The 26,662-nt window shown below is 38.8% G+C and overlaps 1 protein-coding gene across 8 annotated transcripts in view; it reads left to right on the forward strand.

The window, feature by feature from the left end:
• RBMS3 (RNA binding motif single stranded interacting protein 3) overlaps window positions 1-26,662 on the forward strand; it is a 709,899-nt gene that overhangs the window by 548,781 nt on the left and 134,456 nt on the right. For all 8 annotated transcript variants that reach the window (XM_058830558.1, XM_058830560.1, XM_058830561.1 and 5 more), the window contains 2 exons: window positions 5,046-5,203; window positions 15,795-15,874. In XM_058830558.1, coding sequence (XP_058686541.1) covers window positions 5,046-5,203; window positions 15,795-15,874 — 238 coding nt within the window. The remainder of the gene's footprint in view (window positions 1-5,045; window positions 5,204-15,794; window positions 15,875-26,662) is intronic.

Raw genomic sequence — 26,662 nt, forward strand, 5'->3', positions numbered from 1 at the left:
ACCTTAAGAGTGTCTATCATACACATCCCCAGCCAGAATGGCCCAACTGCAACATACACATGCAGCTATGGCCCCTGGAATGCAAGGGCCAGAGGAGCTGAGGTATTATGTTCATACAATGATGGTGAAACAGGCTGCAGTGGGAGCAAAGGGAGTTGCAAAAAGCCATGCACTTCTCTGGAGAGGGGCTTAAATTGACTTAATTTCTTTTTTGTTGCTTTTGTTGGCTCATTCTCTGGCACTCAGTGTACCCACAGAGACTGGCACATACCAGGATCCCAGAATACGCTTAGTGTAAGGTGTGAGGCTGTGCCAGGATTTCATAGGATTGGGACTGACTGGATAAGTTTATCCCTGCTTTGAGGCTGCAGTGCAAGTGCAAACTGTATATGGAAAATCCTTGGGCTGTCAAGTGGGAGATCATGACTAAAATGAACATCTGTGAGGATAGACAGGAGCAGGCTTTTGGTCATGTCTTGAGACTGTGATTGCAAGTTTGCATGTCTTGAGCATGGTTCTTCTGCAGCTGGCACACACAGCAGGCTGTATGGTTGCCTTCACCACTCTCTTCATGAAGCAGCAACTTGGCCTGGTGTTTTACCCATTATTTTGCCCATGTTTGGCACAGGGCTTGGGAAAGGTAGAGGAGCTTTGCTTCCACACTGCAGAGAGCCTTCCCCTGCTCCTGTGAGCCTCCAGGCCAGTGGTCAGCTGCAGTGGCTGACCCTGGCCCCCTGGGGAGGCCCTTTTCACTCGTGGGGGATTAGATCCAAGGGACAAGAGTGCTTTGGAAAGACTGTATCTACAGGTGTGTCACTCCTGAGGTAGAAAGAGAGGTCCAGAGAGGTCCCTAGAAGTTTGTAAGGGACACATAGATATGGTGCTCAGAGACATGGTTTAGTGGTGGATCTGGCAGTGTTAGGTTAATGGCTGGACTTGATCTTGGAGGTCTCTTCCCACCTTAGTGATTCTAGGATTCTATGAAATCACTAGCAAAGGCCAGGCTCTGCTTGGCTGGTGGCCCCACCACGCTGGCTCCAGGTCTCCAGCTGCAGGGCATCCAAGTCACAGTGCTATTGGAGCTGTTTGTGGTGAGCATGCAGCTTTCTGCCACTCACCCTTTAGGTTCCTGCCCAGACTATTAGGGACATAGGAGGAAGATGCAGTTCTGAAGTGACTTTCAGTATCAAACAAAAAAATTCCAGTTCTCTCACTGATGACTGGTCAGTCAGTGCATTTTGGGACTGGAGGGATATAATAAATGGGATTTTTGTGGCCCAAGATGGGAAGCAGCATTTTTTTAATGTCTAATGAAAAGTCTTAGAGAGAATTAAATGAACCACAGGAAGCCTGATCCAGACACTAACATCACCATCAGTCCTGAAACCCTGGGAGCTGTTCCTTCACTGAAGGCAGAAACTGAGTTGTCAGCTCTTAGGATTATGAAAGGCAAGTAGTTCATGTGGTGCTTGGACTTATGGTTCTGGTTAGGCTTATCTTGTCAATAAATAGGCATATTTTGAACAGCAGGATGCTTACCTTTGACAGTGAAAAGCTCAGCAGCCGCACTGAGATGGGGAAGAGAATATCTCACACGGGACCATGTGGAATCTGGGATGAAAAGGCTTGGGCAAAATGAGAGGCATGTGTCAGCACCTCCACGCTGAACATCAGAGATCTCTGCACAACTGAAAAAGATCACAAGGAGCCTCAGTGCCAGAGGCTGGGAGTGGGACCAAGCCTGAGAAACAGGGACTCATGAGGGTAGGTGGCAGTGGGGTCTGGCTGCACAGTGATAGGACAGCTGGGTTCCACACCACCCCTGTAAAGCCTGCTCAGCTCCCAGCTGCATGGCTGTGAAGGCATTTCATCTTGTTTCAGTCAGCTGTGGCTTCTGTGGGGTGATATTTCACTGTAAGGGAAAGGGGTATTTCTCTAAATGTTATATTTGTATAGTAAGGAAAAATAATGTGAATTTTTTCCTTTCTTAGAAAACACTGTTGTGTTGTGGAGGTAGCATGAGTGGCCTCATCTGTCTTTCCCTGCTTGCAACATTTATTTATCACATTGATAAAAGATAGGCTTGGCAGATCCCTGTGAAAGAGTGACTATGGTCTGCTAGTCTTTCATTCATCCTCAGAGTGTAGCAAACTTTCACAGATATTTAAAACAAGGACATTTAATCTCTAGCACAGTTAAAAGGCTTATGTGTTCCTGGTTTAGAAGTGAGACACATTGGCAACGGTTCTTATTTATTTTATTTGTTTGCCCCAGCTTGAAAACTGAGTAGTCAAAGGAAGAGTTCTCATTTTAATGTGCTGCGGGACCGAGCTGCTTCAGTGAAAGCAGAGACTGTCATGAAGTTACTGATGCATAACTCCACTTTTCCACATTAGTCTGGTCTTTGGCTACAGGGATTTCATCAGCATATATTTTTTCTAAATATTAGCAAGAGATGTTAGTCCTTGAGCATTGATTGGTGGATTAATCAAAGCCCTTAACCAATCAATAGGTAGAGGTTTGCATAATAATGGAATTATTTCTGAAGAACTGTGCCAATTGGAATTGCAAAACTTTCTGCTTCGATTTGCCTCTTGAATGGCTCTGCTTTATCTACCTCTATTGCTCACCCTTTCAAAGTACTTAGTAACAATGAAGATGCTTCCAAATTCCTACATCTTTCATTTTTTTGTGTGACTTCGGGGTGTGGAGGGTGGAAAAGGGGGGAACTACCAATCAATAAAACTTAAATAGTTTGCATACAGAAAAAAATGAAAAATGTAAAAAAAAAAAAAAGAGAGAGGAAGAAAATGGTTTGCATTCTTGTCTCCTTGCTTTTCCCAAAGGTAAAAGTGTGATCTGAAGCTCATATTCCTTTTCTTTTCTTGTCTACCTCCAGGACTGTTTGCATGATTTCCCTTCCATTGTTGGTACTGTAGCAGTTCTGACCCCTCACTAGCATCTTCTGGTTACTGGAGAGGAACTAGCTTTTGGAGGTGTATAAATGTAAATTGATGTGAGAGGAAGGAAGATGACTGCAGGGAAAGATAACTGAAAAGGGAAAGAAGGTTTTCCTAGATTTGAAGTTTGTAACTTCATACAGTTGAATCTGCAATAAGTTCAGTGTTCATGTGTGTGGTGTTCCTCTCCTTTCTTCTGCCCCTTAGCGTAAGACATAGAAATAACTGGGTATATTTTTATGGGCAGCAGCTTGAAAACATGCCTACTTTGCTCTTTTATTTATGTTTTGTAAAACAGTGAAGAATTCATCATGCACGGTAATGTGTTGTTTCGTGGGGTAGTGAGTGTGGAGATGCAAAGCTAGAATGCAGTGGTCATTTGCCAGTATGTCCAAAGACAAGCATCCATAGCCCTGAGATCAGAATCCACATTAAACAGTACAACAGCCTTACATGCCTCCTGATTTTGGACCTTTTGGGGTATCCATTTTCAGTTTTTTGTCTCATACAAAAAGGCTGAAATTGCCCTTGAGCCTGGGGTAAGAAAAGCTAAAAACTTCCTTCAGCTTCTGATTCTGGTATTTAGCTACATTAGATTTGCCTTAGTCATTCTTGTCCCTGCAAAGATGGTGTGTGTGTATCATAGCTTGAAGCAATTTCTCTTTCCAGTATTGAAGCCTTGAATATACAAGGCAGTGATAGAGCAGACCATCTTGGTTTTATCCTGTCTTCATACATCTTCTCAAAACAGAATGCATGATTGTGTTTGACAAGGCACATTCTCACTGATTTTAATGGAGTGTAATTTGAAACTAGTTTAGTTATACCAGGGCAGATGGCTGCAGGACTGTGTGTAATTTCATAACAGTGCAAGGTTGCAGCGCTGCTGCAAGGTTATTAATCTGATTTTAGGACAACTCAGCAAAAAAAGGGTATTGCTGTTGTCAACTCAATGTTGAACAAGTACAAATTAATTCTGCCCATTAAAATGTGTAATAAAAAGAATTAAAAACTCTGTCTCAGAAAACTTTCTCAGAGAAGATATACTGTGGATTACTGCGCAGTATAATGATTGTATCTTACATTTTTGGTTATTTAACATTAGCTGAAATTATGTAGTTATGCCTGATCACAGTCAGGCTTATACTGGCAGGTAATCAGATATTATGTAAACCTTGTATCAATCAAAATGGACAGAGCCATGTAAATGTGCAAGGGCATAACTAAATTGATTTAATGCAATCAAGACCTGGTTGTCTGTAGACAAGAGGTTTTTTACTGCTTTAATACACTTATTTTACATATGGCATCTATGTCTCTTTCATGTTGTTTTGCAGTAATTCAGCAAGCAAGAATAGGAGTTGGGGTAGTTACCAAAATGGAAAGTTTAGCCTAAAGATCTGAAATAGAACAAGAGAGCTGCTTTCAAATTCATTTTTTCAATTATTCATGCTACAGGCTTTGTTTTATAAGATTTTTTTTTATTTAGTCTCAGAATAAACATGTGACCTATCTCACTAGGACCATCGGTTGAACTGCAGAACTCCCACTCCCGCCCCCGGCCCAGTTAGATCTTACTGCTCATTATTATGAAAGAAGAAGGGGAAAGAAAAGGAAAAACATACTACGAAAAGTGTTCTGTGTTTTCAAGCAACCTTTTTTACAATGAAAAGGCTGAATGAGAAGTGTTCAGGCTGGAAAGCACATCTGCTTAAAATAGATATTGAATTTTTGTTCTTTATTTATGTTAACATCAGCACATTTGTGGAAATCACGTTTTTTTCACAATCTCTTTGCTAAATTAGGACACAAATACAAGAATACTTGTGCATGAGAGTCATTTTCTATAAATTAGTAGTGCCACTGAGTTCAATAAGAGCAATCACGCACAGAATTACACACATGCATGAGAGTTTGCAGAAATCTGGCAAATACGTTGTTGTCATGAAAAGATTACCAGCTTTTCTTCCAGTGCAGCTATGAATTCTTGGCTTGGTCCTATTTTAACTGTCCCTTATTGTAGGAACCAGAAGCTATTCTATTATGTTTAGCCTAACTGAGGATATTTCTCTTATTTTGTCGTAGCAACAAGAGCAAGATCCCACAAATCTATACATCTCAAATTTACCTGTGTCCATGGATGAGCAGGAGCTGGAGAATATGCTGAAACCCTTTGGACATGTCATTTCCACCAGAATATTAAGAGATGCGAATGGAGTCAGCAGAGGAGTCGGCTTTGCCAGGTGAAACCTTTGCTCTTACTTTGATTCATGCACATTTTTTCGCCTTTGGTCCTTTGCAAATGCTGCCTGTTCTGTAGCTCTGAAGTCTCACGGCTATGGAAGATGCAGAGCAGCGCCTTGATCCCATTGTATCCATTCTTTATACCAAGAAATGCCACTGAGGAAGGATGTTCATTTCATTGCTCTAAAAACCAGTTCATACTGTATATATATATATGTATATACCTATAAATAAAAATGGCTAGGAATAGTGAGCTATCCTTTCAGGATCAATCTTGGGTAATAATAAATGTCCTACAGCAAAAAGCACATACTTGGTAAAGAAGCCAAGGCCTGTGCTTAGGAGGTCCCAGGGTGAACTTATTGCAATCTTTCAGTACCTGAAGGGGTCCTTTAAGAAATCTGGAGAGAGACTAGATAGTCTTTAAGGTCCCTTTCAACCTAAATCATTCTATGAAACTGTTTAAATATTTGCCAAAGATTTTGCAACAGGAAAAAGTAAATTTAGCAGCTAGAAGAGCAAAGGGTAGGAACTGTAACTGAAGAAACGTGTCTTTTTTGAAAGCTGCAGCTTCCTTGAACTGTAGCTAAGAAAAGAGCTTAGGAAGAAATATTTGCATAGGACAAACCCTCATGGAGTAGTCAGATATTTTAGACAGAATGGGCAACATATTATTACCATGTACTTCATTGTTAGTACAGATAGACAAGGCTCCATGTTTACTCTCAGGGAATATTTACATAGATTCTCTTCAGCTTGAAACATTCTCAAATCAAATAGTTTTCTTTTCAAAAGCCAAGAAATAGAGTGCTATATATAGAAAGGTATTGAAAAAACAAATAAGGAGAGAAATTTGCAATTCTGCTGCAAATCAGTCTTCTGCTTCAAAGGAAAAGGGAAAAAAATCTCAGATCATTGTTTCTACAGAATATTCATAGCACTGTGCTTTGTGGAGGAGGAAAAATGACTTCTTCATCTTGGAAATTTCTCTGAAATCCATCATATCTTGGTATATCATGGCACTTCTGTTAGAGTCATAATACCACTGAGTGAAATGAGTTACGGTGTGATAAAAAGTTAGCTTTCAAGAAAAATGACATTGCAGTGTTACTGCTGCCCTTGATGTGAAAGGTCAACATGCACAAAAAATGTTAAGATAATATGGTCTGAATTCAAATGGGAAAAGGCAAAACATTTATGGTGAAAGATGGCATACTGATCCTTGTGCATTCTTGCAGATAATAACATGAATTTTTCTAGCTCACTAAATATAGATTAGTCTAAGTCATGGATAAACTCGCATTTTTAAAAATTGACTTACTTTGTGAAAATGTATTTAATTATGGAACATATTTCAGGAACCCTTTAATGATCTAACTTGTAGGTTGTGTAATTCACCATGCAAACAACAGTAGGGTAAGACCTTCACTCCATCAAAGTCTACAGCAGATCTCCCACTAATTTGAGTGAGACTAAATTAATCCAGGAATTTAGAGTCATAGTTGAATGATGACTCCTGTCTTTGCTGAATTATCAATACAATAATTTAATTTTACATGACCAACTGACTTTCTTCTTTTAAAGAAGTGCTTTCTGTTATATTCTTCCTGTATGTCAAACCAAACAAAGGTTGTTAATTTCTTTAGCTTTGCTCGTAGTCATCAAGTCAGTAGGTATTCTAGTGTACCTATGGCATGAGCACATGTTGAGTGGGTACAGAGTGGGGTACAGTGCAGTATAGGCAGGGGATGGAAACTGGATTTCAGTCCATATAAGATTTTAGAAGTTCAAATCAGTGCCCCAGGTGAAGATCCTGGCTATTCTGACCTGGCAACTTTGATCACAGTATATCTTGCCTGCCTGTGGAATGTGCCATGAGCTTAACATAGCTCTAAGCAGAGCCACAGAAGCACCAGGGAAAAAGTTACATTTGTATATGCTGAAATGATGCAGCAAACAACCATTTTGAAATGTGATGTTTCAAAGCTATTAATTACATTTTATGATGATTAAAAGTCACTTTCTGAGTCTGCCCAATCATAGAAATAGTCAATCTCAAAATAAGTATGTTCGTTCAAAAAGCAATCAGAAGTAAAGTCTAAAGGTAGGCAGCTATTATCAGATTTTTCTTCTAAGTGGGTATGATTAGCAGTATTATAGTACTGCAGGTGGCTACTTAATCATTTATAACCTGGAGAACTTCAAATGTTCCTGGATCAAAATGATCTTAGTTACGTCTGGTGACATTAACAACCTCCCTTAGACTATGTGCATACAGAACTAGCTCTGAGTAAAAGTTAAGCCATGAAACAATTTCCTCTCTTTTGCACCATTCAAAAGCAACTGAACAGATTTTCCTGAATCTTTTCCATTTCACTGTGGCCAGAGCCAACAGTGCCTGGGTACACCCCAGGGGAGATTTTGGGGAGGAGAGTTATGAGCAAGGGGCCAGAGAAGGGAAACTTTAGACTTCGACTGTGGCTTCATAAAAGCTAATCCATGCTATAACCTCTGCACATCTGCTTCTGCCTGACCCCTGGCCCATGCTTTTTACTTCAAGGCTATATTACCTGCCTTCAGACTCTCCGTGGGAGCTGGCATTCCACAGGGCTCGCACTGCTGTGCTCTTTTGGCAGGGGTGCTTCTGCTGACACTGTCAAGCAGAAGCTGAGACTAGACACAGCCTATCCTAGAGCAGAGAGAGAAATGAGAAGAAATAGGAGGGGGCAGAAATTCTTACTAGAAGTAGGATGTTGGAAAAAAGGAGGCACTTCTTTGGATGTGAAGCTTTGAGTTCAATCTGTTGTAAGACTGTCTGTTAAAAGAGGGAATGACACCGTGATGCCCTTGTCATCACAGCACTTAAATTTGTGGATGTTTTTCTTAAATACCTGTTCCTGGGAGTCATCTAGTAATTTCAGCAGCTGATCTTTCATTTTGAAAGTGTAAGTGTATTCTTCAGAGCTTAGAACAAAATCATAGTCTTTCATCCTTAAAAAAAAAAAGCAAAAAACCAGCAATATGAAACAGAACAAAACAATACAAAAAAAGAAAAAAAAAGGAAAAAATCCACAGAAACTGGATTTGAAGACTTATTGCAAGATATAATTTAAAAGTTGATATTTTATGTGTTTGGCAAACAACATTAGTGGTATTGTTGATGGTATGAGTAAAAAGCAGATCGGAGATAGTAAGGTCTTTGAGGGAGGCTGGAATTACTGGATAGGGAAAGGTATTGAGAGCATGGAAGAAAATATTTATCTTCATCCTGAAGTGTTGCCACTTATAAAGAGATAACTGTATGTTCTGTAAGACCTGACTTTCCACAGGCCCACAAAGAATGAGTTTCAGATGTTAAGGTGGGAGAAGATAAAGGAATGACAAAATCACAGTGGTGACAAAGCAGTGGTGCTGTCTTGCTAAATAAAAGGTGGAATATTTAGAGAGAGATTTCTGAGGATCAGAGATGTTGCTACATTGGAGACATAGAAGTGTCAGCAGCACCAGGGGATAAATAACATTCAGTCAGTTTAGGGATTCATTTGTGAAGAGGAAAAGTGCTTTGTTCTTCCTTATTCAAGGGTTTAATTGAAGGTGATTTGAAAAGGTGCTATAATTTAACTTGAATAAGTCCAGCATCTGGGATGGTAGTAGAGGCTTAGATATTATAGGGATCATTCCTACTTTCATTCAGAAGAATGATTTGTCACATCTTGCATCTTACCTAGGAAATTGCCTATCTCAGGATATCCCAGGATAATTGAATATCTCAGGCAATCCCAAACATGCTCCAAAGCCTTTTTGTGTTATCTTGTAAAATATTCCAATGCCTGTGGTGATACATTTCCTTTGAAAGGCCTCCCTGGAAAAGTCTCAGAGCAACACTGCAGGAGTTCTATGTGGGGATGTGTCTCTGAGACCCTCATATTTTCATCTGCTGTTGCAACCTGGGAAAATTTTGGTGGACTTCGTGCATCCCTAAGAAAATTGACAGGCATGAAGCATCACTTTCAGGGAGAAGCAAACTCCAGGGAAGGACAGACGGGTCAGGATCCCTAGACAAATATCAATGGGACTCCATAAGATGAAAATGAATATGCAGCTCTGGAAGGTGATGAGGGAGGAAGCTGGAAAGTTGGGAGCCATCAGATAATTTGGCTGAGCAATTTGCATAATCCAAGCCTGAGGTACCATGAGTTTAATTGAAGAGCTCCTTGGGCTTTGGAAAAGGGAGCAAGGAGATGTTGGTATATACCTTGAGGAGGGACTTAACTGGTAACACTGAATCAATGAAATAAAAATTGTTTTTTATAATCCCACAATAAAATACCATTCAAGTATTATTTAAGTATCTTCCCTAAAGAGATAGTAGTATTAATAACACCATACACAGGTTTGTCACACTCAGCTGAACAGCAGAACAGCAGAACAAGAATTTTATAGGTTCTTTTAAATGATGAAGTGCAAAGAAAGAGTTAGAAACCACTAACTTTTTTATTTTGTTTGCTGTCTTGTAACTTAAAACGACCTTGCAAGATTCCTCCCCCAAGCGACATTTTACAACGAAGTCATAAGCTTCTGAAAACAGAAATTTATGATGGAAATGCTGACAGTCAGACAGTCAAGTATTGCACTGCTGGCGGGCACCAGTATAATACTTAACCTGAGACTGTGAAGACAGTAGCATAAATCAGCCTAGGTCTAGGTGGAGATGACTGTGTGTTCACACTATTCTTTTCCAGTAACATGAGAAAATCTGTACAACACAAATGGTCATAAAAGAATGTTATGGTTCTGTTCCCAGCAAATGACCAAAGTCAAGAGATTCTCAATTAGCTGTCACCTCAGAGCAAAGGTACACATCAGGGATAGGCTTCCATCCCTTTGTGGGCTAGCTTGGAGGCATCTGTAGTGAGGCATTTAAACACTCTGCTGTTGGGAGTTTGGGCTTCATCCTCATCTTTTCCCTACCTTATTTTTCTGGAAAAGCTTCTAATGGGTTGCTTTTCTTTGCCTGCCTATCTTTTTTACTAAACTTATCTCCACCTTATCCGCATTTTACATGTCTTAAATTTAGTCTTTGGAAATAATACTCAACTTGGCAACTGAAAGGGAGCAACAAGGACTAGGAAGTGAGATTTTGAGCAATCATAGGATCATTATTCTATTTATAGAAGTTTTGCATGGATTTCAGTAGAAATGGTTATGCTCAGTTTCCACTGAAGTAAAACAAGGGAGATGAGCCTTTAATTTCTATGTTTTTTCCTTTCTTTAAAGGACACTGTGCATCTTTCAGAGGATTTCAGGATAATGTAGGTGTAATGAAGTTATTTCTTCTGACCCAAAGAGGTTTCTCTATGGAGAGCACTGTAAATATAGATACTGTAGTGCAGAAATACTCTGGCAGCTCACCTTGGCATAATGGGTGATGCTGCAAGGTGTAGAATGAGCCACTTCTTGAGAGGAAAAGAGTGGTTTCTGTAGATTTTTTACATTTGTCTGAGAAAGTAAACAACCTCCTGTTGTTCAAGCAGACAGCTGAAGAATATACAGGCAAGACATGTTGGGAAAAGATATAATTTGTGAGCAATGAGGAGAACTTGTCAAAATAAATGTCTTCTGAGGCTGTGAGTGGCAAAGGGAATAGCTTTTTTCCAACAAAAAATGGATTCAAACCAAAAAGCACAAACATCTTGAAACAATCTCTTACTGACTGAAAAACTGGGGAGATAAGATACCTAAATCTGTTACAGGGGAGAAGGAAATCACAGGTTGCAGCCATATCAGGGTCTTAGAATGCCTGGAATTAAATTAGCAAAATAAATTAAAAAAAAAAATAGGGAATTTGTTTGCATGGAAGGATGATAAACATAGGAAACCTCATACTAATCAAAACTATCTTGTAGCTTTAGAGTATTTGAGACCTGAAGATCATTTTGCCTCACATCTTTTATATCGTAGGCAGTTGAAATACTACCCGTTACCTAATATTGAGATAATGCTTGTGTCTTACTAAAATAAGACTTTCAGAAATTATTTGAAGACATCAATTAGAAAGAAAGGACCACCTCTCTTCTATCTAATGTTTGCCAGTGGATCATCTTCCTTGCAGTTAAATGTTCCTCACTAATTTCTCTTTTGAATTCATCTGTCGCAACTTTCTCAGGAAGGGTAAAGACGTCCTTTCTCCCTAGTTTATTCTCCCCACAAAGGTACTTATGCAGTGCTATCAGACTGCCACTCTAGTCATCTTCTTGATATGCTAAAGAAATTCAGTTCTCTGGTGTGTATTCTAACTGTGGTCTCCATTCTTTGGGCTCCCCTCACTGTATAATTCTGTTACTATCCATCTGCTTCCATCTTTGCAAAATGCCTTAAATAGTAAGGAAACATTTTTCTCAAAGATGTATTATTTCCGCTCTTGTAAGTGTAAATATTCATATGTTGATCATAACATAAATGTGGTAGCAACAATTTCATCTTTAAATATTTACTCTGGATATAAAAAAAGTATAGTCCTGATTCTCATTTACATTATTATTATTATTAACCAAAGTGACTACATGGTACATGTAAACCAAACCTGCACTTTTCCACTAACTGGTAATTACAAGGTACTGAATATTTCTCAGGTAATAATGTAATCACCATGTTATTCCTTATATAAAAATTGTATTAAGTTGTTTCTTGACTCTGCATCAGTCTTTATAATATGCAGGTATAAGAGCTTTGGGGGGGGTATTAAAATAATTTTTTCCCTTCCCTTCCCTTCCCTTCCCTTCCCTTCCCTTCCCTTCCCTTCCCTTCCCTTCCCTTCCCTTCCCTTCCCTTCCCTTCCCTTCCCTTCCCTTCCCTTCCCTTCCCTTCCCTTCCCTTCCCTTCCCTTCCCTTCCCTTCCCTTCCCTTCCCTTCCCTTCCCTTCCCTTCCCTTCCCTTCCCTTCCCTTCCCTTCCCTTCCCTTCCCTTCCCTTCCCTTCCCTTCCCTTCCCTTCCCTTCCCTTCCCTTCCCTTCCCTTCCCTTCCCTTCCCTTCCCTTCCCTTCCCTTCCCTTCCCCTCCCCTCCCCTCCCCTCCCCTCCCCTCCCCTCCCCTCCCCTCCCCTCCCCTCCCCTCCCCTCCCCTCCCCTCCCCTCCCCTCCCCTCCCCTCCCCTCCCCTCCCCTCCCCTCCCCTCCCCTCCCCTCCCCTCCCCTCCCCTCCCCTCCCCTCTTCCTTTTCATGTTAAACATTCCCTATTACTTCTAAAAACACATAATGACTACTTTGGTACCATTTTGGTCTGTGGTAGAGAGAAACAACATAAATATTATATTATAAAATATATTCTTTTTATTATTTAATGATTGGATAATATAAAGTTTTTAAATTATATGATGTAAATATTTAACAGCAGGATGTGAACATCAAATTATTTGGTTCTGATGCTTGCTTAAGCACCCACTGTTTTGGGTTTGTTTGGATTTTTTTTTTCTTTTACTTTTCATATTGAAATATTTTTTTAGTTTACAAACTATAGCTAAAAAAAATAAGAAAAATATTCTTAAATTTTATTAAAATTTACTTATTTTCAAATTGGATAGAATATAGACAGTTGCATTACTTATTTTGTATGTTCCAGAACTGGGAGATACATAGATACAGGTAAAAATAAATTATCATGGTTTTATTTGTTATTTTGGGTTTACATCAATATCTGTGCCTCTTAAAACCTATGGCTTTTTAATTTTATAGTTATCTCCAAATTGCATTTAAACATGAATTATTATCTTAGATCTTGTTAGGATAAACACCAAAAATAAACAGCTGAAAGGAGATTGAAAGTGCAAATGATCTAATCAGAACCAAATTTCTATTATCATGTGAAGCTCTTTTTCTTCCCTTTCCAGCAAGAGTGTTGAATAATTCTATCTTTCAATAGAAGGTCTTGAATAATCTAGGATTTTTTTTCATATTTTTGTTCTATTAATTATGAAAAGAACACCAATATTAAAAGATGCATTTGTGTTTTTCTCCCGGGTTTACCTGGGCTCAGCTGACATTCTTTTACAACAAACCTTTTAACATGTAACAATTCCATTAGTGATATTTTTATTAAATACCAGTCTCAAGCAACATTTTGAAACGTTGCTAGCTCATATAAGAAGAATAATTCAAAGCACATTCTACAAGAGAGGAGTGCCGCAGCTTTTTGGAAGAAAACTACTAGGAATTTATTAATGTGGACCTAAGGAAAGTTTATTTTTGGGGCCTCTGCCCAGTTATAGCTCGTCTTTATGGATAAAACAAGAAGAGTAATGTGTGTTGATGTGTGTGGATAGGTTCAACTCATGTGTAGGTGCCTTCCATAGGCATTGACACCTAAGAGGTTGATATTGGTCAGAATTTTAACTAAACTAAAAACAGAGTCTTGTTGTGGCAAGACTCTGACAATTTTACAGATATATCTGGTTGCTCTGTACCCCAAATTTTTCCCAGTTAGTCAGTGAGCCAATCATCCCGAAGAACTCAATTTGAAATGGTTATTTCTAAGAAATGGGGCATCGTGGACAATTATAATTCATGTTTTGGTGGCCCTGGGGTGGATGCCTTCCTGACCCGTGAGCGGCTGCCTGGGCAGCCTCTGCCCAGCCGGGAGGAAAGGCCACCCCCAGAGGCAGAAGTTGCAGAAAGCACACCAGGGCTCAGGTGGGGTGGGCGAAGGATGGATGCAGTTGTTACTCAGCAACACGTCTGAGGGGAGCATGTATAGAGGGCTTTGTCTATTGTGCTGCCTTTTCAGGCTGAGTCGATAATGCCAGTGTCGGTTTCAAGCGAAGCGTGTGCCAGATTACAGATAGCCAGCAATGGCATTTGAGAGCCGTTAATTGTGAAACTTGAGAGGAAAATGTGCACATTCTTTTTCAGAGTGCTATTCGAATGATGGGCTTTTTATCCCAGAGCACTGTGGGTTTCACTTTTATTCTCTTCCCACATAAAACGCATGAAGTGCGCTGAGTCTCTTTCATTTGGCATCTTATATATTGCATTCTTTGCAGGGATTGCTTTGGCTTGTTAAAATGTACCCCATGTATTAAAATGAAATTGTCACTGCTGTGTGGTGCAACATAACATGGTTTGACACCAAGTGCCTGCAGCTACAGAAAACAGACTTTTATTGCATTTATTCTTTCAGAGACAAGAGTCTCTAAAGGCTCAGCGCAGACATTCGCTTAGTTAAATCTGAATGAAGCCAAAGTGAACAATCTAAGTAGCTGTCTTTGTGCTTGTAGAAATAGCCCAGCCCACATGATGCACCGTGATACAATCTGGAAGGGGAAAGTTTTAATAACTTCACCTGAAACAATTGGACAAGAGACTGACTTACTCAAATAATTAAATGGGCAAGCAGGATTTTTCCAGTTTGTTTTTTTGTGTTATTTTTTTTTTCTTTTTTGTTTGTTTGGTTGGTTTGGTTTGGGTTTTTTTTTGGGGTTTTTTTTTTTTGGTGGTGTGGTGTGGCCTGTGGCCCTTTGGAGTCTGGCAAAATTGTAACTTGGGAGGCAAACTGCTGCTGTATGTGAATCACTCTTTCCCCAAACTGTGTGACAGGAAGGGTAGTGGATAAATTCATTTTGAAACACTGTAGACAGGTGAGAAGTAAGCAATATTTCAGTCAGCAGAGTTATTTTGTGACTACCTGGAGGTAGGTCCTGGTGTATTGAAGGAGCATTGAACATGGCTTCAAACACAACTTTTCCAGGAAATTACTAGCTTTCCATTTCTCTCTTCCCTATTTTCAAAGTTTCTAAAGCCCTTCTGTAGCAAAGTTTTTCTGGACTTGTATGCACTTAATTCAGAAGATGTGGAACAATGGTGAGTTCCCAGATATGGTTTGGGATTTGACAAGTAACTTTGTATTCCTAAACATTCTTCAATAATACACTTACCAATTCACTGTTAATGCTTTAATGTCTCAACTCTGAAAGTTAGCCTGAACTCATAGTAGATGAACAGTAAGGCATTTCCTCTGGCAGTGTTACACATAAATTACTGTCTTTGCCCAGAATTCGGCTTTGTTTTGTAATAGTCATATATGCATTGTCTTTGGTTTTACTGCAAAGTCTTTGCAGGTTGATTTCTTAACATTGTAATCCTTAATAATTGTTGTTTAATCCTCCGTGTTCCTCTCCAAATCCTGCAATTCATTTCTTTAAGCCATTTGAAGTTATTTTGGGTGCACAAGGAATCTAGAAACGTGTCCATTGCTTTTCCAAGCAGCACGTGAGAGCACAAAGGATGTCCTTGTTCAGGGTGATGCCCTGGAGCCAGAAGAGGACTGTTCATTGACAGGCCTGTGGCTCAAACACAGCTGGGAGCACAGCTGCAGGCGGGGAGGGTGGCAGGTCCTCCTTGGGAGCCACTCTCTATCCTAAATGGCTCAACCAGTTTCTCTGCAGAAATCAGCAGCAGCAGCAATGAAGATGTCTCTCAGCATCTGTGCTTGTCCTTTTTTTTCTCCTTCTGCTTTTTGTTTTTTTGCTGACTGAGTGCTTCCATAACAATCCAGCACACATATTGCCTCTACCCATATCCCGCTCTCTTCTCTTTTCCAGAATGGAGTCTACAGAAAAATGTGAAGTAGTAATTCAGCATTTTAATGGCAAATATCTGAAAACCCCACCCGGTCTACCAGGTAAGTCTAGCCATCACTGTGAAATTTAAAATTCACTGAAGAGCTTGGAATACAGAAATACTGGAATTTATCTTGAGAGTGGCTTAAATTACTGCCCCTGCTAAGAGGGTGTATAACTTCCCTGGCTGAAGCCTATCCTTTATGACCCATAGCAGCTTTTTCTTACCCAGGTTTGTATGTTTTAAGCATTTATGCCTGCCAGCAGCAAATTTAAGAACATATGAAATTCATGTTGTCTCACTGTGTTTTTTCCTTTTGAATGTTGGTGGTTTTTTGTTGTTTTTTTTTTTTTTTTTCCCAGTTAGGATAGAGGCCACATAACTAAATGCCAATGATTTTCTAACCAACTAGGAATACAACTTATATAAGAATATAAGCCTAGCATCTTCATTATTCATTAGAAATTATCCAGGATCTCAGGTTGTAGAAGCTTTATATTCATCACAGTTACCACTTAGTGTTGCTAGCTACTGTTACCAATATTAACAGCAGTAGCTGTTAATACTGAGGATATTTAAAATATTAAATTATTTTATATCATTTTTTTCTCACCATAACTTAATGAAATTCTGACACTTTCTCACAATACCCTTGGAACACATTCACTGGTGTGTCTGTGCCACGCTGGAAGCCAAGTTCCAGCTATTATTTTGCTTTTCAAATCTTCAGCTATCATTGGTGCGTTCATCAGATGTGCAAAGTTTAGTGATCAATTGCTTAATACTTACTGCTTGGCAAGACCTCTCCAAGGCCACAAATTTGCAAAGATTTCTCCTCTGGGTTTTCTGAAAGGCTGCATTAAATGAGCAGGAAATACTTGCAAAAATTGTGTCCTAAGTCATTATCTCACCTTTTTTTTTTTCCCCTAGTTTCCTTTAAACTATTTCCTTTTTTGGCTACTTTCATTAAACTTCTTCTTATTCATTGCCTGGTTCTTTATGCAGAAGATGCACTAAATACTCTAATTAAAAGAAAGCCATCTGCACACATACAGTGTACAGTAATTGAATGCTGCAATGTACATATAAATTTTAGTCAGATCACCTTCATGAAAGAATATAAAGCTTTTAGTGCAAGCTGAAAGACTCCATTTTAGGATTGCTTTTTCAAAAGTAGTCACTGACAATTTTTCTCAGCATCAGCTAATGAATTACACCACCAACTTTTTAAACACAACAAACTTGGGCTGCGTAGAACAATGGGCTGAGCACCATAGGCAGAGAACTTTAACCTTTGGCTTGCCTTTCTGTATGCACACTTTGAGTCCCAGCAGTAATCTGTTTAATATCATAGCAACACCCAATGGAAGGAGTGTGAATAGCAAGGAGTCGGTAAGGCTGGCTCTGTTGGTAAAAGCCGCTGTGCTCCATGGTCACATTCCCAGTTGTCTCACAGAGGACACATCATTAGATCCAATATTAAAGTAGAATATTCTTACAGAGCCTGCTTGAGACAGAAAGCTGAATGGTAAAGAATGACAGCTATAAAATGAAAATTATTTCCTTTTTTTTTTTCTTATTTTTTAAATTTTTAAATAATCAGGAATGTACTGGGTATTCAGTATGAACAATGTTGGCCATCAAAATAGGGATCTTGATAAGATAGCATGCTTATTTACTTCTTGTTATCTCTCGTTTCAAGAGACACGCTGAAATTGGATTTCAATGTCTATAACTTTTGATGCTTTCTTAAAAGACATGAATCAGCTCTTAGTTTCTTGAAGAAGAAAAGATGTCCATGTGAAAAGATTGTCTACTATGTTTCTCTCGTGTTGTTGTTGTCAGATGGCATTTAGTCGCAAGGATTATTTGGGAAGTGACTATATTAAGGGTTTTAATTCACCTGAGTACTGTTCAGATGCAGATAGAGCAGAATGCAGCTTGGGAAAAGTCACTGAACCATTAACTGAACTCACTCAACTATGCATGAAGTATCTGTAAGATCCCATTTTGTCTTCAAGTTTTGGGAAGCAGATTTTGTATCTCAAAACACAGGTAATTAGAACTTGTCATAGAGTATTTGGTCCAATAAAAGAGGCTTTTTGTGCCTTGTTACTAAAGTAGGACACTCTTTAAATCCATAATTAAAAGATTTGTTGTATTTGCTCCTCTTCTTCTTAAGAAGCCAGGGCACAAACATGATCACCTTAGCAGTGGGGTCAATTCAAGAGATCATTTACATTTTATCCAGTGAAAAAAATTATTAGCTCCTGGTTTCTTCTTGTTGTAGATTCCTGTTAAGGCTTGTACTCAGTTTCTACATCTGCGCTATGAACCTGTATTTAGGCCTCTCAGCAAAGATAGCAGCGTCTTGCATAAAGCAGTAAGGAAAATCAAGTCCCTTAATGTACCTGGAAAATCACAATTATAGTCTGAAAAGGATCCTCCCAGCATCTCAGTAATTGCCATAGAAGAAGAATCATCTCTAGTTTATTGCTGTGACCTCTTTATGGATATCAGTTAAAAAAACTAAGAAGTGGAGAACATTAGTGAAAATATGCAACACTCTCTGTTATTAACCTCTGCTGCTCAAAGGCCTGCTCTTACTGAGAGGGAAAATGGATCAATCCTTTTAGGGTTAAATTACATTGATTTTGGATTTTCAGATGGATTCTTTCAGATGTAGCAGTGAACTGAAAGGTTTTGTTTTGGTTTTTTTTTGCATTTTTGTCCACTCCTCTCATCCAAGCTCTAATGCTCTGGTTCAAGTTTATCAGCTAATAGAGGGTTGCATGAGGCCCATCAAGAAATCAGCCTGGCTGTTGGCCATGTGCTACTGACCTGAGGCAGTGGGATTATCAACCAGACAAATCATTTTGGCAGCTCTCCTCCATCCCAGCTGTCTTTCTCTGCTGGGTTCCCTGAGATGTGATCCTGGTGGTGTGTCACCATAGATTCTGTGGGGTGTATGTTCGTGAGATTAGCATGTTTGGAGGATAAAATGTTCATGTGCTGCAGGGGCAGTTTTGCCTGGTTACCCAGTCATGATGGAAGATCTGGGGTAGGCAGTTTTCACTCGATGTTGAACAACCTGTTAGAAAGACTGGGAACCATGGCTCTGGCTTTCATCCCAGAATAAATCATGGGCTATGAATTAGTTATACCTTCCCAAAGAGTTATCTCAAACATTAATTTTGAATACTAGTTTTCTTGGCAAATGAGATGTAAATGCAGCTGAATTTTTTTTTTTTTTTTTTTAATTTGGTTTTTGTTGTTGTCAGGTTTGGGATTTTTTTATTGTTGTTGTAAGTTGGAAAAAAATTGCAAGAGAGTTGTTTACCTGGATGTTTGAGTCTAGCCAAGAGTCACACATCTAAGCTGTCACAGACCAACAATGCAGCAGGAAAGCAGTGCTACATTTGCAAGGAAAGGAGGGCACACAGGGCACTTTGGAGACTCTGCACCTTCTGAAAACAAAAGCACATCCATCCTCCTTTGACTTTATAGTTTCAATTACTGTCTGTTGTTTCTTAAAAATTGTAGAACTGAGCATCTCCAGACCCCTCTGCTTCAACCCAGTCACAATTTAAAGGTTATTTTCTGTCTCTTGAAACATTTGATGGTCAGTTGTATAGTGCCTAGGTAAATTGAGCACCATTGTGTCTGTGTTAGTGGATCATTCTCATTAAGGGGGCTTCTCCGTTCAGCTCCTTGGCTTCATTCCACTCCAAAAAGGAATTGCTCCACTGTCTTGCATGCTCAACTAATAGGCATTGCATGAAATTCAGTCTTAGACTTCAGTACAAAATAATTGGTTGTCCCATAAATAATTAGTTAATGTCTTTGCATTTCTTTCAGACTGAGAAGGCACAGTCATCTCCAGAAATCTGCAAAATCTCAATGCTTGGCAGATTCCATGTCAACTTCATAAATATTCTGAGTAGCTTTGAGTGATTATTATTTTAGTGGGTTGTATTTGTGAGAGGTTTTTTGTTTTCCCTTTATTAGTACTGCTTTCCTGAGATAAAAAGACCTACATGGCCTAGTGGGTATATTTTCATCCTATAGAGAATTCAGCCCCATGTGAAACTAATGGTATAGGCCCTGTATCGCCCTGCTGAAAGTCAGCAAATGAGTTCTGTATCACTCTATAATTCCATCGAGACGTGAAGAGCACTACTAATAATGAAGGTAGCTCTCTCTCAGTCTTTCTGTATAGCATCTATTTTTGTTGGTGAATATGGAGACTTCATATGAAATCTTGCTTATTTTTTACATTTGGCAATCACCGAATTAAATTAAAATTTCCTAGCTCGTCTCTCAGTAACAAGTTGGCTTCTGTTTGGATAGGCAAGTTTAGGGTATGACATTTACACAGTTTTTGTTCATGTCCCAGTATCTTTGGATGTTTTTAGATAACTTCATTTTCTCTTTCTGAATAAATGCAAAAAATTTACAAGTTTTTACTTTTCTCTCTGGAATTTCACGGGAACATGCCTCAATTGTAGCAATTATCCTCTGCTGATATGTCCATTATACTCCCTCGCAGCATTTTCTAGTCATTGTAGTACTTCCTAAATTTCATTTGCTTTGTAGATACTTCGAGTTGTCAGAGGACTATGGACCAGTTACTTTCTCAGAGAAAATTTAAAGTGAGACACATGAATGCTACATGACATGGTCAAGAATTCCTTTTCTTATTGCTAATTTAATTACAGATATCTGACAAAAAGAAAGAAGAGGGAATTATTATCCTTGTGTATGTTAGGACCCCATAAGTAACAGGAGACTGTGTCATTTTGATACTGACTTTTACTGGAGTAAAAACTCTTAAATAGAAAGAAATTATCTGCAGCAATACAGATGTATTTGCAAATACTTAATATCTTGCTTTAATCATTACTGGGCATGCTATTTTTTTTCTTCTTGAAAGTGTTCCAAGCACTGCATTTTTATGGACTCATTTCACCAGACTCAATTGATATTTTCTGCCTCTCTCCTTAGATGTCCTCTTAGGACATCTCAAGTTCTTCCACCACGGAGAATAAATTCAAATAGTTCACCTTTGCTTCAGAGAAGTAGACTTAGAACTTGGAATACTCTATTTAGAGCAAGGTGTTTTCTAGAATATTGTGCCTTAAATGGTAATGAGGGAACAGTATTCCAATTGAGGGTTAACTGCGTACTGGATATTAACAACATTGTCCACTATTTTTTTCTTAGTATATGAACAAATGCCATCTTGTTTGTCATTAGTGATGCTGTAATTTGTTTTTCGGAGTGAATGAACTTAAAATGTTTTGTCTGATAACTTTTTATACCCTGTCTCTTGGTGTTTTATCTTTTTTATTTATTTATCTGTTCATTTATATAGAAAAAACACTGAAAAATTCTTCCAAATACTTCTTCTTGGAGCATTTGCATAGCTGTCTGTATATAGGTATATGTTTGTGACAGTTTAAACCAGATGAAACAGCAGACAAAACTATAAACCAGGTATTACTTTGTAGATATATTAAAACATTTGTTGAATGCTACAGAGAACTCAGAAAAAAGGGGATTCTGCCAGATTTTCTACTGGTAATACTCAGTGAAACTACTTTAAAAAGGGGGTTATCTTTTACATACTGTTATCCTCAAAATTTTTTTATTAAAAATCCCCAAATTTTCCCACTTGTATTCTCAGTTCCTTTCATGTATATGATATTAATGTTTTCTGAATCTTTTATATTGTCTACCTGAATTCTAAGAATTCAGGTTGATAAATACTTTCATTGTTATCTGCTGACTGCACTACATAAATTCCTCCTTATTGTATCAGAAAATATGATCCTTTTAAAGACCTTCATAAAAAATAACATTTTAACACATTTTCTATTTATTTTTCTCATTTCCAAGTTCTGGCTGTCATTTTTTATGGAATTACTGTTATCTTTCACTTTCTGTGCTCCGTAAATACAGAAACTCAGCTCATTGTCAGCAGAAATTTCTTTTACATCGCGAACCCTCTGAATATTCTTTTAACTTCTGTTAGTTTCATCTTCTTTCTAAGTCTTCATCTTTGACAAACAGTTAAAATCTTTAGCTGCTGCTTGAGTCTTGGTGATGACCATGGGGCCTCTGTAGCCCTTGTCCTGCTTTGGACCCCGTGTGCTTCCCGTGCCCTCAGCAATGCGCAGGCGCCGTGCCAAGCTCAGGTCTCTGTGACAAACAGCTCTGTGCAGAGTGGGCTCTGTGGACCTATTGCCTGGGTCCTGTTGGATGCTAAGAGGTGCCTGGGTGGTGTGTACAGCTCGCAGAAGAGAGTGTCCCTAGGGAAATAGTTTCATTTTTCAGACATCACATAGACTTTGCATGAGATAGTTATGGATACTAACTCTGAAGCAGGCAGCACAGTGCCTGTAGAATAACAGGCCACATAACTTTCTCAGTCTTGCCTGGGAAAGTGGCCTGGAAATTCATAAGGAGGAATTAAAACAATCCTCAGAGATAGAAAACAGTCTTGCAAGTGCTGTTTGTCTGTTCCTTGTTTACCTGCAAGAGAAAGTCGAGGGGTGGTGAGCCCCACTGACCAATGATGGTGATGTGTTAGTTTACTAACCAATAAGAGTTTTCTTTTCTGTACTTTTCACGTATCAGTCTATAAAAAAGACCTGAAGTAATAAATGGAGAAAAATTCTCCAGTTCGACTCCACAAAAGAGTCTGTGTCATTCTTCTCACCATTCCAAATAGAGCGACAGATAGTCATAAAGATGGACTTTCTAACTAAGGAACTGCAGTATTGAGTTATTGCAAAATATAAAACCTTTTGCTTAGAAAGCAGCTCCCTGTTTAAACCTTTGGTTTGTGTCTCATGCAGGCTTCTATGATGTGGCCAAAACCTTATCACTGCTCCATGTTCTGCCCTCCCTTTTAGACTCACAGCTGTCCAACACCACCAGCACAGTCTCCTGGCTTAACCCTCCTCCCAGTTCTTGGCCATCCATTATTTGTAGTTAATCCAACGTGTACCAACTCTTCAGCAATAGATTTCTAATGGCTTTTGACTTCAACTGAAGTCAAGTGTTTCTTGGACTTCCAAAGTTTCCTTCCTTTCAAAGGCAGCCTTTAAAATGTGATGATGTTTGTTTTTCTTCATGGCCTTTTTAAGAAGTTCAAATGTGAAGTGTGTCATTTTGTACCAATGAACAAGATGAGGTTCTCTGTCTTTAGCGCCTTTTTTTTTTTTTTTTAATTTCTTCAGAATTATGTTTATGTAACCTTAAGTTGTCCTTACTGTGCTGACATTGCTGGAGGTGCTTCTGGTTTCATAGAACATATTTCCATGTCATGCTGCAAAGATCCATTCCAATTTCCTAGGTTTCTTGGGTCCTAAAGATTGTATATTCTTTAAATTATTTAAAAGCAGGGGTTAATTTTCTAAAAAGCAAAAAAGAAAAATTCCTATCCAAGATTTTATCTCACATTTAGCTCAAAAAGGACTCCCTTTGGTTAGGAGGATACAGAATTATTTGTTTACTCAGTAAACCCCAATAGTTTGTGCACACTAATTTCTTGGAGGAATGAGGGCTGAACCGATTTGTATTTAAGATATTAAATCCAAATATTTAATATCTTATATACAATATTACAGTGCTAAGCCATGTAATTTGAGCTCACGAGGAAAGCTGTGTGAGAGAAGACAGAATGCTGACATCATATAAAGCCTGCTTTTCTAGAAAAGCATAAAATTGTTGATGATGGGGACAGTCTCAAAGATCTGAAATGCTACATATTTATGTTGTCTTTCATTTGATCTTGTACTGGCCTGTAAGTTCCCAGCAAAAGAACTGTGTCTTTTTGTATTTCAAAAAGCTATATGATCATATACTGAGTTTTGTGATCTAGCTGTATAATTAAAATCTTTTACAGGGTTGGGGGATTTTACATTACTTCGTGACTAGAGGTAACAAAAAATGCGTAAGATCGGTTTGTTAGTGATATCACAGTAATTCAGGTCATGATGTATAAAATAGCATTACTGCAGTTTGGATTAAAAACTTCCACTTGGTTTATAAGAATGAAAGTTAGAGAACAATATGGCATATAAATGAGAAAAGATTATTCCTTTTTTTTCTTCCTGCCGCAGTGGCACCTGTCATATCTTTCCTCTAAGATTTCTAAAAGTCTGCAGCATAAACAGAGAGCTGCATTCCTTTCTCATTTATACTGTCTTGTGGCAATGAACTGTGCCACAGTTTATCTAAACTAAATTCAATATATACTTTTCTTTTTTCTTTTAACTCATGGGCATTTTTTGCTGTTAGGAGTGACTATGTAAATCTTCTAGTTCAGAAAATCCACTCCCTTTATGGGAAATGGTGGATATATTTGTTTAAGAAAAAAAATGGCCCTTCTGTATGCTACTGCTGCATAACCAGCACAGCTGAGAGTGTGTGAACTGAATTCTGTCTTGCCTCATACATCAGCAGGAGAGGTGTCAACAAGTTTCTGGTCCAGGGACAGTGCTGTTCCTTGGATGCACTTGTAAAATCCAAGACAAGACAGACGAGTTGCGCAGGTGTTATGGCAGGCAAAATTTATGAGCCAGAAAGAGTCACAGCTTGAATTTCAGATTGTTTAGTTCTAAAGGGCTGGCAGTTTAAAACAAAGCAATGCAAATAAATAAAAACATGCAAATCAGAGCATGAAACAACGTGGAAAATTATAAAGTTATTTGTACATGATTCAGATTTCAGGGAGGAATTCTGCTTTTGCATCAGCTGTGGCCAGCAGGGGCACAACTCCTCCTGTTTCTTCCTCTCCTGCATTACTTTATTAGTCCCTTCAGGACACTTTAAATGATGGAGTACATCTGCTTTGCAGACCCTACTGCTGCAGTATACTGTTGTCACACCTGAGCCAACTAGTTTAAAAGTCATTTAAAAAGCCAACTTGAGCAAGGCTGAGCACAGACTAACCACTTGAGCTCATAGTGTGTTATGCTCAATAATAATAATACCCATCAAGGGGTTTGCATTATCTCATGTTTTTCAACTGAATAAAAATTATTTTCCTTTCAGGCATTTCATAGAAAAATTCTTGCTTTCCTCTTCCCTCCCTCGCACTTTTTCACTAGCTTACACACTGAACACTTTCAAGTTCAAAGTATAGAGAAATTTATGTCAGAAGTCTCAATCTTCTTTACCTTTACCCTGTAAATTCCAACTAAGCTGAACAAAAAAGTTTTATTGAAGTTTAACAATGTGCAAATAGATACTTTTTGACACACTTCTTTGGGCATCTGTATTTCAACCAGAAGTGGAAGTCTCTGGGAATGGACTTTTCAGATGTCCCAATAAAATTGTAATATTGAATTTTCACATGTTTCAGGAAACCACTGTAAATCAATGAAGATCCAGGAGAGGTGCCTTGAAGGGCCCTTGGGTGGCAGACAGCCTTATGGAGGCTTTCAGCTGGGTTTGTCCCATCAGGGCTGGTACAGACCTTTCTACAAAAATATTTTCACCACCAGAACGTGTGAAAAATTTGGTATCTGGAAAGAGAGGATATGTATCTGAACTTCTGAGTACTTGTCTGAACAGATGTTATCCTGGAGGTGATTGGTGTGTCCTTAAGCGTTTTGGGAAAACTTTGGCGCTGATGTCTTTAGGAAGGACTTTGTAGTGAGAAAGGGGGTGTCACGGGAAAAGGAAGACACATAGAAGGGGAAAGAGTACATAGAGCCTGTCCTCCCTTCGTAGTTTTGCCTTTCTGCCACACTGCCTCCCTACCTCCCTCCAAAACTAAACCTGTCCCTGGCACCAGAGGAGCATTGAGGACTCTTCTGCAGCCCTTTCCCCCTGAGCATGAAGTGACATTAAGTGTTTGAAGTAGCGTGTGAAGATGTTTCCCTTTGAGATTCATCCTGACGAAGTCAGATGAGTGGTATCACAATAGCAGTTTCCATATGTTTTGAATACCAGAAGCCTCTCTCTCCCCTTTCCATATGTTTTGAATACTGGGAGCCTCTTGCATACTTGAAGCCTCTCTCACCCTTCTCCTCGAATAGTGCTGCAAAACAGAGAAAAGCAATTCAGCCTTGAAAGCACTGGGAAAGCAGGAGGCTAAGATTCTATTTGATTTTTTTTATTTGTTTGTCACAACAACAATGTCATTATGCTGGTCAGCAGTCCGGAGCAGCTGTAAAAGCCCCATTTCTTAGCCATTTCTCTGAGCCTTTCTTGTTTGAAAGGCAGCATTTGATCACAAGATCATAGAAAGGTCTTTCCCAGGTTCAATCACAGGAACTTGAAAGAAGGGTAAAACAGCCTACATTTTACTTGGGCTGCCTCAGTATCTATGATGTGTCTGCAATTTATCTTCTGTAATGTGAAAGACATCAAGAGGGAGGGGAAAGGTGATGGATATCTGATTTTACGTTTGTCCTTTTTGTTAAAGCTCATTAAAGCAGCATTTTATACGTAGCCTTTACCCTACCACCCAGTATATAATCTTTCAGAATATAGTATTGTTGGAATTGCTGCTGTTCAGCAAAGAAAAAGAAACCAAAAAAAATGAGAGAAAAAGGGCAAAGGAGTAATTTAACTTTTAGATTGCACAGATATGGTAGGAAAAAATAACTTTCAAACGCCAAGTTTAACAATCCTTACTTCACATAAGATTTCTACGTTTCAAAAATGCGAATTTTAATGGCAAAAGAAATCCCAAAAAAACAACTAAAAAGACATATATCCCAGTTGTCATGGGTGGCTCTTCAGTTTCAGTGTTGTATTACTGAATACAGTCAGCATCCTTATCAATTAGGTTACTGATTGCACAATGAATTCACCGATTCTGAGCCTTTTT

Source organism: Poecile atricapillus, chromosome 2 (genome assembly GCF_030490865.1).
Source record: "Poecile atricapillus isolate bPoeAtr1 chromosome 2, bPoeAtr1.hap1, whole genome shotgun sequence".
NCBI lineage: Eukaryota > Metazoa > Chordata > Aves > Passeriformes > Paridae > Poecile > Poecile atricapillus.